Consider the following 12,211-nt stretch of genomic DNA (forward strand, 5'->3'; position numbering starts at 1 on the left):
GCCCTGAAAGTGAAATACGCATATCTCAAAGGTCATCAGAACGTGACCCCTTATAGGATGTTGTTAGATGTTCATGTAACGTAGTGAGAATGACCATCTAGATTTTAATTAGATTGACAATAGCCATCCTTATACTATTCGTCACAGTGCATAGTGGTTTGCTTTCTGGGTTTATCGACCCGGAAAAAATTGTTTGAGATGAAATCTAGATATAGGAACAGGTTGCCGCATCGAGTGACAACAATGACCGTCTGATTCTTGCCCAACAACAAAACCACAATGACATAAGACGGCTCGTGATCTCAGCTTCTATGAGGAACACAAAATGTCATTTTTAGGGATCTAACACTCATCTCGGTTCTTCAACCGTAGTTAGTGTCTGGCGCTCTTCTGACAGGGCTATCGGGACCCGACACTGGGGAAATACACAACTGTTAATAAGTAAGCAAATGTAGCGGGACTGGACTAGGTTGATCATCGGTCACCAGGTAGCTCGATTCGTAGAGCATTATGCTAGTATTCGGAGGTCCCGGGTTCGAACCCCGGTCTGGAGACTACATTTTCTCCTCTCCCGTTACACAAACATAATTGAATCAACTACGACTCCATGCATTCTGCACTAAAATTCAAATCTAAGATAATGTCTCTCTGGTCTAGGTTTGGTGTACCGTGACGTTAGTTTTACCTGCACAGGGTATGGAAGGCCATGGCGTACGTAGTCCGGCCTGTGTGAAGGCAGTGTAGAGTCTCCTCTGGACTTCCTTCCGTCACGTCCTCAAATGTGATGTCCTGTACTTTCTTGGTGGCCAGCCACAGGTAGAGAATCCTAGAACGACACATCACATACATAAGGTAATGATATGAGGAGAAACATAGTAAGGTTTCCACGTACGAAGAGGAATTAGGAAGTCAAAGTAAGCGCATGTGGACAACATAAATGAGGAAGACATTCTTAATTTGGTCAGCAGCGGTTTAATTGCGAAGATCGCGTGGCCTAGTATTGTATATCATAAAGTCGGATAACCAGTTCCACTGCAGCACTGGAACTTCGTAGAGTTAGCATACTGTAAACTAAACAAAACGTTTTGATTTAAAAACTTTTTTCTCCGTTTTTTCCCTTTGCAATTTCAGTATGCATAGGCAGTTTGTTACGCAAGCCACTTTCAAAACACTATTACATGTCTATATGGCTAAGTGGTGCAAGATTGGCTTTAATTCACGTACTCAAGTGTCTATGTTACGTGTAAAGCACGTGTAGGTAACGGTGTAAATAATCCAAATTACCACATCTTTGAAATGGACTATAAATAGTATCACATCCGCTAAAACAATTACCGATAATGACTGTACGCTAACCATACAATGTAGCAGTTCTCACGTGAGCGTAATACGTCCTTGGCCTGGTACTCACCTGACCAAGTGAACGTGGCAAACCTAGCAAATCTGGTAATATACTTTACAAGACCTGACCTGATGAACGATTCCATAGACGTACTGAACGGCCCTATAAAAGTCCTTTACCTACACACGCACCTCGTCTTGGTGAACGGCCCTATAAAAGTACTTGACCTACACACGCACCTCGTCTTGGTGAACGGCCCTATAGAAGTCCTTTACCTACACACGCACCTCGTCTTGGTGAACGGCCCTATAAAATTACTTGACCTTTACACTAACCTCGCCTTGGTGAACGGCCCTAAAAAAGTCCTTGACCACTACAATAACCTCGTCTTGGTGAACGGCCCTAAAAAGTCCTTGACCACTACAATAACCTCGCCTTGGTGAACGGCCCTATAAAGTCCTTGACCACTACAATAACCTCGTCTTGGTGAACGGCCCTATAAAGTCCTTGACCACTACAATAACCTCGTCTTGGTGAACGGCCCTAAAAAGTCCTTAACCACTACAATAACCTCGTCTTGGTGAACGGCCCTAAAAAGTCCTTGACCACTACAATAACCTCGCCTTGGTGAACGGCCCTATAAAAGTCCTTGACCACTACAATAACCTCGCCTTGGTGAACGGCCCTATAAAGTCCTTAACCTCCATACTTACCTGACCTGAGACCTTGATAAAAGGTCATATAAAAGTCCTTGACTTTCACACTTACCTGACCTTGGTGAACGGGTCCTCTACTGGTTTACTCGAGAGCAGATCCCACAACAAATCTCGGAATGTCGCGTGGTGTTTCTCACAGACCTGTTAACAGAATGAAAGGAATCATCTCAAATATCCTCAATAATTACAGCCACTACCACATAGCCCCTACAATAGTATACTGTGAAACAGAGGAAGACCTCTATCATCTATAATATATCATGTACGCTTTAGAAGGATCAAGTCCTGAATCATCGGTACAAATGGGTGCTTTTGGAGATGTTAATTTTTAATCAATCATTGGCCAGCTAATGCATATGAATCTGGGGAACTGGGAACTTATTTGATTTATTTATTAATTTATTTGTTTTCAAACTACTAAGGTCGACTATATCTAGTTGTAAACATGTATTGATCACGCTGATGTGTCATCATATACAGGTAGAGCGTGCAATGTACGTGCATCCATATCGTAAGGAACATCTACAGGTGTATATAAGTACGTAAACGCACGTGCAGTATTATGGCGAATCGAAGCACGTGGAGAACATATTCTGTGTTACATTGTTTCCTGGCAAAGTTGCACAAATATACACCAGATGCTCTCCTGCAGGCGAACGTATTACAGAAAAATGAAAATACGAGAAATTGGAATGAGGCTACATCCAAATTATAAATATTTCTTCTCTAATCAGTGGTAGCATTGTATATCTAATAAAATGTCAGACAGCGATACAATTAACTCACAAAAGCAGAAAAACGTTAAAGAATATTGAATTAAACACCAAATTTACAAATGGGTGTACTTTGGAGGCTCCTAATTTCATATATCGTTATACCTATAAAGTGACGTGTATGTGTAGACCGTTATAGTGACGTAGACAATACATGTGTAGTTAAAACTAATACATCACCAAACATAGCAAAAATTCAGAATGGTTTCATATAGGTATATATATATTGTCGTATATATGTAATGCATGTGTGGCTTTGGAATTCGTGCCAGCTTCCTTTTTCGACACATGCTATTTGTCTTAAAGAAAATAACGGCGTCGGTGACGGTGTTATACAATGTAGAGGCAAAGGCAAAAAGATATTTTGCAAAAGAGAATTAAGTTTTATTTCGTAAACAACAACAACATTTTTATTTATAACTCCGTTCATCAACGTTCAGTAAAGCAGATGCTTACTTCAGATCAAGATGCCTAAGTACCGTCTAAACAAAGAATTCGGGCTATGGCAACTGTTTTCAATCAGTTGCTTCATGAGAAGTTCAAACATGACGTCACCGTCCGGAAAAAGAACATGACATCTAAATGCAGAGTCGGATGTCTGTGACCGGAAATCATGCGGGAATCGAACAGACTGAGACCCTGATAGGCCTGTTTCTAAAACAAATGTGACGTGTCAATTATATGTAACATATCCGTCAAAGCGTCACCGCCAGCGGGAAAAAAACCGGACAGAATACCTATAACCTGGAATTAGTGACAGAAGATACCAGGGAATGCGTGTATATGCCTTTTGTTTCTGATTGAATACCCTGTTACTTACTCCCGACGTACAACAACATCATGAATTTCTCTTTTTGCTTTTAATAACAGTATGAGTTAGCGAAAACATTTATATGTATGTCACAAGAACCGTTCTGATAGATCAAGCGGATTCCTGGAGTTGACGGAACGGAACGGAACGATTGCCAACGAGAAATATCGCAGTAGACACCTCGTAATTACTATTTTTTTGTTTTAGAAATGTTTTAACATCAGTGAAATTTAGTTAATTGCGAAGGGCATCAATTCCACTAAATATTTTGTTTGTCAGTTCTGCCACTTTAAAGTATTAAGGTATATATTAAATATATAAACCAAGCCTACGACATATTATATCGTTCGATGCGCGAATGAACTTTGAGGTCGAACTCCGAACATTTTCATTAAAAGTATTAAACGTGTTGCACGACATTGGGGTCCCGACAAAAATCTCGAAGCCGTGAATAAAATGTTTTGGTGTTACGTCTCAAGGAAGAATAGTTTATGTCGCAAAAGATTCTAAACTGATTTATTGGTGCACTTTTAATAAATAAATGAAATCCCCACTATTACACAGGATTTAGGGGAGATAACTCCAACACCGATCACGTCAATCTGTAAGGTAGCATCATAGCAAATATATTGCAGACATCTACCCTTTTCACATTCTTGATTGAAAACAGTCGGAAATTCGATTAAAATATGTTCATCTTCGTCAACTAGTTACTACGCAAATTTAGTACGAGGTATCCGCAAACAAGCGTTCTAGGGACAAAGCGATATGATTTCATTGCATATGTTTAGCTTGGTTAAGTTTTGCTTAATGTCCCATTAACAGCTAAGGACATTAGATGCATGCATAAGGTGTATGCTAATATGTTTTGGTAGGTAGTAAGGGCAGCAGGAACAATTCTTACGCCCTACCTGCATGGCTGTCATGGTATATATTATAGATTTATTAAATTCTTATATGTTAAAAGATATACATACTTTTCTTGCATATCCGTCCATTTCGCGCATGCTCTGTCTGTGTTTGTCCAACACCGCCATATACTTGGCAGACGACACCGCGGCCGGAGGTGCACCCTCCAAATCATCGTCAGCTAGAGGCTTTGGATCAAATGTAGATGGTGCTTCGCCTGGATTTGAGACTTCCGGGACACCATTGGTCTGGACAGAGGGAAAGATTCGTCATATTGAAAGATTAATTGAATGCGCTTAACTGATGATGCGGTGTAAATATTAAACCACGTCATCACCAAAATCGTCTATCATCATAGTTAAGGAACAATGTAACAAACAAATATGTTGAGACATTATAGATATTAAGTATAATAATATTGACATATATTTGAACAAAAATGTCTCCCGGCTTGTTTCATATTTCATGCAAAATAAAGTTTCTATGAATAACCATATCGTACATATATAATTGTAGGTTTCCATAGAAATGTCATAATGTAGTTATATAATAAAATTAATATAATACCATTGGTTTGTCGACAATCTGAGTTGGTGGTCGTTTGTCGTTACGGTCAATGAACTTCTCTATCACAGATTCGTCTAATTCCTCATCTCTTCTCTGACAGGAAATAAAATATTGACACACATGCGTATACGCCACTTCCGGTTTAGATGGTATATGAGCGAAGAGTTCGAGTCCGTACTCGCCTGCCATTGGTAAGGTGATAGAGACATACGCTTTGGTATCATTATCCTGGACAACCTTTACACATTTCTGGAGTTCTGACTCCTTCCAGCCATTACGGCAGAATCGGTAAAGTAGGTGAACCGGTCTAGTTTTGTTAATTTCGAAGTTAATGGACTTTTCACTGCTAGTTATGATACCACGCTTTTGAACTGGGTAGATACAGAACCGCTCTGTCCTTTCACCAGGACCCCACGTGTGATCCCAGCATTTTGGAAGAGGGTCATCTTCAATACTAGATTTGTCTATCTGCACTTTGTACTCTAGAACTTCAAGAAATCGACTTCGATTCTGGGATCTTTCTTCTTGGCGCTTAGCAAAAAGTTTTAGGTAATATGTTCCCGTAAGGGGCGACCTGAGTATGAAACTAGCGCGGCCATTTTGAATTTCGTGGAAAACAAAATCCTTGAGGTTGATTTCACCACACTGTTCCTGTCGAGTCTCGGCGGACACGAGTTTATACGAGAACTTGACGGGCGTGCCCAGCCCAATGTCCCACTTAACCTGTCCTCTCCGAGTCTCAATAACCGCCTTCACATTAGATATGAAGTTCAGGCTACATTTGAAGAAGTGAGGTTTAACAAATGGCAAATGTTCAAATTCTGATGAACTGATTGGTCGATCGACAAGCTGCCAGCTAGGTACTTCTGACCAATGGCTGAGCTGGAGTTGATCCGGGTCAGTTAAAAAGTAGAAATCGCTATAACTGTCGGACCTCTCCTGCGAACAAATGGAAACATTAGTACATAAGTTCATCGATCGATTATTTATTAGAAAACTTACATTCAAGGTTTTGTCTCTCAACATTGAAACATGCCGAAATCATACGCCTGTAGAATCATGTAATACATTGAAAAAAGAAATAAAGAAAAATAACACACACAATTAAAAAAAAATTTCTGAATGACTGATTAATCAATCAAGCAAAACTTTTTCATTTCCATAAATACGTGTGCTTTATTACGAAGAATTCCTTACGTTGGACATTTGACGGCTCCCCCATTTTGCGTCAACCGGAAACCAGTTCTCTTTGATGAACACCACATTCCAGCAATGCCGGAACTTGTCCAGAGCGCATGTCTCGCCTGGGCAATAGTCTTTGCCCTTAGCAACGCCCGTGACCACTTTGCAATATATACCGGAATACCTAGGAAAAGAAATGTAAAACTGAAATGTCAGACTATGAAGCATGCGCTTATATGTTACTGGGATAAATAGTTGGACAGAAACGATTTTAAGAGACAAAACTATACACGATTTATGTCTTTATAGTGCTGTATTTCTTAATTGTGTTATCCACATTTCCTTAACTTGATCGTACTTATGTTAACAGCATGCCCAGTAATTACTGCATATATTTAATGATATAATATATAATTTATGTCTATGTAGATAAAAATGCAATGATGATAAACGAGGCACTTTTTTTTACTGAATTAACAAGATGTCTGCTACAATGTGTAGATTGGTACCGGCAATTTAACACCGCTACTTGTATTTAATCAACTGTTAATGTCTGGCAGTTTTAAATGTCGTCAGAAACTGAAATTGGAACTTTTCTTTGTATAATCAGACTGTTTGCCTCAAGGCTACTGACATCAGTTTAATTCGCTGAATGAGATTTCATGAGTGCACAGCGATGGAAAAACCACACGTACAGACATAGGATCTGGAAAATCTGTGCATGAGTTCGCTGCCCTTGTTGGAACTCTTTCATGATATATTCCACTGTGTTGTTGGCCGTTTCCTCTGTGAAAATAGGGCTGTTGAGATCGCGTAACGTTAGCCATTGAAAAATCGCCCTGAAAAAAAATAGCTGTGTTAAAAACATACCATCATTTAATAGAACTCATAAATATTGAAATGTAACCCGTCCAGTAAGGACAATATGAATCTGACGGCGGAACTTCAAATATTAAAATGTAATCCTTTCAGCGAGGAAATAAATATCTGACCATGAAACTAAGTTCATGCCAGGTCACCCGCTCACGCGCTCCACGAGGACAACATGAGTACATTGTAAATATCACTTAGTCGTGTCAGTTTGCTTTAGTTAACCAGGATCAATACAACTTCATTTCCTTTATTATGCTTCCAAATAGTCGATGTCTATTTCGCGGCACCTGGCTTCATCCCTTGTAGTTGAGCGGACCAGTTACGTCCGGTACCAGATTCATATTGACAATTCAATGGATCTCAGATTAGAGCAAGTCTATTTAGACACAGACGGATTTCAAAGCCGTATGTTCATTTAGGAACGGGTTCGTTTTCCGTTGTATGGATAATTATTGATATAACTGTCAGAAGAAAATGTCATTTTATTTGCAATTGTGACCTCTTGTATAGCCATTTATGCTGTTCTTGATGAGGAGATACATTAAGGTATTAACGATACATGTCGCGTTGCATACTCCATTGTGATGAATTAATACCGTATTCTACATCATATCAGTGTTTTCGGCGACAGTAACTTTATGTATCGAACATATTCCTTAAAGACAGGGAACTGACATCTGAACAGGCATCGGGGTAACATATTGCTTCGGCATCGGTGAATATTGTTCAGGCCGGGTTTGTAAATCAGAGATGTACCTCGACTGAAGTCTATAATTGTACGTTATATTAATATCGACGCCAGTAATAACTTAAGCAATGCCAGTTATAGCATCACCGAGCGTATTTCTACAATACAGAGAAACTGAAATCTGAGGAAGGCGGGGGGCACATACTTAAACGACAAGAAAACGTACAGCATATAGTTTACCTCAATGCACTATATATCTAGATATCAGGGTAACGTTTCTAGGCGACATCGATACTGGTAATATATAACACGAGGAGTTTACACGAATTCCAAACCCACGAACCATACATGTATTGTGGTATGGCGTTGTAAGTAAAAAATGTACGTGACTAATTTATTTCAGCCTGATTTCAAAGCCAAACATGTATGCCGTGTACTGTAAACGTGATTATTTTCGCGGGGGAGGGGGTTAATTTCGCGATTTCAATATGTAAACTATACGCGTTGGGGTAATTTTCGCGATCAATCCACTTTCGCTTGTAGCTCAAGATTATTGAAATTGATATCAAAATAATACGCGTGGGGAACTTTCGCGAACAAAAGGAGTCCGCGTAATTAGCGTAAATTTCCCCCTCGCGTAAATTTCAACGTTTACAGTATTAACGACTGGGTTCAAACTCCAGCGGACAGGGAGATGTCAACCTCACCTATTCCACCTACTTTTCCGAATGTGTGATGTCACTCGAAAGCAGACACTTGCATTTCGATGAATTTACATTTTGTAAACAATCTATGATAAATGACACTAGTAGCTCAGCAAGATCCACCTATACATTTATTTTCTCAAACCAAAGGTCGTATATATTATAAAACTACAACATCATCAGCAACCACCTACGTAACAGTCGTACACAATTTAATTTTCCACTAAGTAGAATAGCCATTTAACGGATGCATGTAGGATGATGTTTACGTCCAAAGCAGCCTACCACACAATCATAAAATTTATTTACCTTTGGTATCAGAAACCGACTTTTATTTCATGCAGTCTTTTTTATCTTATGACCGACAAAACAGTGAAACAGACCCTTTCCTTAACGTTCATTTTGACGTCATGTATTTACAAAAGTTTATGACGGTTTTGCTTCCTTCAAATTTTTCATGCAACTATTAATTGTATTTGTCCTCTGCTAAAATAAGGTAATTTATTTAGTGACCGAATAGAGGACACTGACTAGCCGGCACAGACACGGAATAGCCTGAGTCATGGTATATATAACAATATTTCAGGGGGAAATGACAAATATAATCACATTAAAACAGCTAAGTGGTAAGCGACAATGATTCCATTGTTTAAACCGAGTCCTTCCGTCCGTGTTATTTTATGATATCTCTCAATGATTTAAATACTAAGCAGGTAACGTACTGAATCCGTGTGAATTCTATAAATTTGATTTGAACAAGCGAAGTCGCTCGCCTAACTTGACGTCTACCTGTTTTCAGATACATCGATAGATGTGCTCATATCTGAGTTTACCTGTTATCAGATACATCGATAGATGTGCTCATATCTGAGTTTAGTACAACTGTTAGCAGTCAAACGAATGGGAATGAGGTAATACATGACTTCAGTTGATGACCAAATGAATCGAGATGAGTGGTCGTACCTGAATATTGTTTACCTGTTGGCGGTCAAAGGAATCGAGATGAGTGGCCATAACTGAATATTGTTTACCTGTCGGCGGTTAAAGGAATCGAGACGAGTGGCCATACATGAATATTGTTTACCTGTTGAGGGTCAAAGGAATACAGATGAGTGGTCATACCTGAATATTGTTTACCTGTTGGTGGTCAAAGGAATCGAGATGAGTTGTCAAACCTGAATATTGTTTATCTGATGACGGTCAAATGGATCGAGATGAGTGTTCATACCTGACTTAGATACACCTGTTGATAAACAGAAGAAAAGGAAATATTTACCTGACTTTGTCGAGGTCTGTTTTGACGGCCGGACAACTGTGGACCAGTTGCCAAATCAACTCGCGGAAGAATCGATGTGTGGAACCAGCAACCTAAAACACAGAAAATTAATCTTAGACCAAAAGTTTCACGGACCTGTGAGACCGATCGTGTACGAGCACTATTCGATTAATCAAGTTGTAACCGTATTTAGAATATGAACAGAAACACACAGGAAAACAATGAATATTCATATATAGAGACTAATTACCCTATCCTAAGCAAGTAAACATCTTAGATATCTTAAGTAGGTCAGTCCCACACAACTATGTCATTCAACGCCTATCAGCTAACTCGATCGAGTACCTTTAATTGAACTGCTAAAGCAAATCCCAATCATCGGTCAAGCGGCAATTATGTCTTTCATAGCGGCATTCAATGGTATATATATATATATATATATATACTTACAAACTGTGTGTGTATTATAAAGGACATGTTGAACATTAAGACGGTGTCAGATGTAAGTAAAAGTGTACTGTAACACAGGACTGTTGTAGAAGGGCGCCACCTATCGGATAATCAGCACGGATGATTTTTCTTTTGTTTTTAACAAAGAAGCTTTGTCTGCTGGGCGTAGTGTTGGTAATATCAGATTATAAAATCTCGTGCTAGGTGCTTTTTCAAATCTATGAATGTCAATTAGTGTCACTATCAACTTATATCAATCACTCTTGTGGCTCCGATGGAAGCGCGCGATGGGTCTTAGTTTGGGAGGAAGCCGGGAGAAAATCCCACGTGGTCGGGATACGTGAATCGAACCCCGATCGCCTAAGTGAAAGGCGAGTGTTTCCACTTTGTAACCTGACCACAATTACGTTACACGTAATAACATAAATTCATGCGATGTTACGAGAAAACCTTTATAGTTACGCGAAAAAAAACGGAAATTTAAAACCGGTAAAACGTGTAAGTGCTAAATAATAGCTATAACAATTTATCTGTATATCACTTAATCCCGTTATTATATCTAAACTTTTCGGACAGTAGATTCATTATAGTTTATTTTAATTAATGTTAAAAAAATTAGACCACAAACGTATACCTATTCCTGTAGATTTAGGATTATTTTTCCCCATTGGACCTCTTCGGCCTTCTCATCAATACTGTGTAACTCGAAAGTTCGAGATACTTCACAAAAGAAATCGAAGAAGGTTTTGCACTCGTTGACTTATCCAAAGACAATCTGACCTACCTTAACTTCGCTATTACGTGGATTATTATCTATTATTTCCATTGTTCTTTCGCGATATTGAAGTTTTTTCATTATGCATGTATTGATGTTATTCGCGATTTTTTTTCACCTAACAAACGACTTATCATGCTAAGGTTTTTTCCCCTAGAGGCACGAATGGGCTTTCGTACAAAAGCTATACAGTATCAATAACAAGCGAAATAGCGGTAATATGTCAAAAACGGTGTTCTAGATAAATCTCCCCCTGATAAATTAAGTCCCAGATAAGTCTGGCCCTCCTCAATATCTAGTCTACACATTTTCTGTCTGGTCGATATGAGACGAGTATTTTTTTAGTGTAACATTGTCCAGCGTTTGGTGAGACGATTTAAAATTCTGATAGAATAGAACCAGCCTGCAGAATTTCTTTTGAAAATGATACTTCCTCTTCAAATTACATTATTATATACATTGTATATCTATGAGCGTGACGTCAGCATTCTAAACACATGTAGGTGTATTAAGATTGTCTATGACCTCATAATTAAACACCTTCCCGTTTATTTTAACTGTGACGTCAGCAAATTAAACATAACACCTTTCCTGTAATATTGCCCGTGACGTTAGTGATACACAATACGTTTCCGTTAGAATTACATTTAGCATAATGTAATGTATTGTATACCCCTTAAAATAAGATTCAGTACATTGCATTGTATTGTATTGTAGTATATTGTATTGTATTGAATTGTATTGTATTGTTTTGTATTGTATCGTATTGAACATGTATTGTATTGTATTGAACATGTATTGTATTGAACATGTATTGTATTGTATTGTATATCTTGTATTGTATTGTATATTATTGTATTGTATTGTATTACATTGTATTGTATTGTATTGTATCACATTGAATCTTATTGTATTGCTTATCCCGTTCTCATCACACCGTATATTGAATGTCTACAGTATGTGAATATTGCCGCATATGACGTCAGTATTACATAACCTGTTCCCGCTAATACTTCCTCCATGCACGCTCCCACCTGGTACAGTACAGATTCGTTAAATCAGCCCCCTTTAAATGCCAGAATACGTTTATTATCACAAAGTCTTTAATCATTAGATGGTAGCGTTATCGTTTGATCAACACAACA

The 12,211-nt window shown here is 38.6% G+C and overlaps 1 protein-coding gene across 4 annotated transcripts in view; it reads right to left on the minus strand.

Annotated features, from left to right (window-relative positions):
• LOC117339403 overlaps nucleotides 1-12,211 on the minus strand; it is a 37,048-nt gene that overhangs the window by 3,483 nt on the left and 21,354 nt on the right. For all 4 annotated transcript variants that reach the window (XM_033900967.1, XM_033900969.1, XM_033900970.1 and 1 more), the window contains exons 3-9: nucleotides 9,842-9,933; nucleotides 6,996-7,139; nucleotides 6,316-6,484; nucleotides 5,119-6,057; nucleotides 4,620-4,799; nucleotides 2,111-2,199; nucleotides 686-826 (exon numbers count right to left, since the gene is read on the minus strand). In XM_033900967.1, coding sequence (XP_033756858.1) covers nucleotides 686-826; nucleotides 2,111-2,199; nucleotides 4,620-4,799; nucleotides 5,119-6,057; nucleotides 6,316-6,484; nucleotides 6,996-7,139; nucleotides 9,842-9,933 — 1,754 coding nt within the window. The remainder of the gene's footprint in view (nucleotides 1-685; nucleotides 827-2,110; nucleotides 2,200-4,619; nucleotides 4,800-5,118; nucleotides 6,058-6,315; nucleotides 6,485-6,995; nucleotides 7,140-9,841; nucleotides 9,934-12,211) is intronic.

Source organism: Pecten maximus, chromosome 12, assembly GCF_902652985.1.
Source record: "Pecten maximus chromosome 12, xPecMax1.1, whole genome shotgun sequence".
NCBI classification, from domain to species: Eukaryota; Metazoa; Mollusca; class Bivalvia; order Pectinida; family Pectinidae; genus Pecten; species Pecten maximus.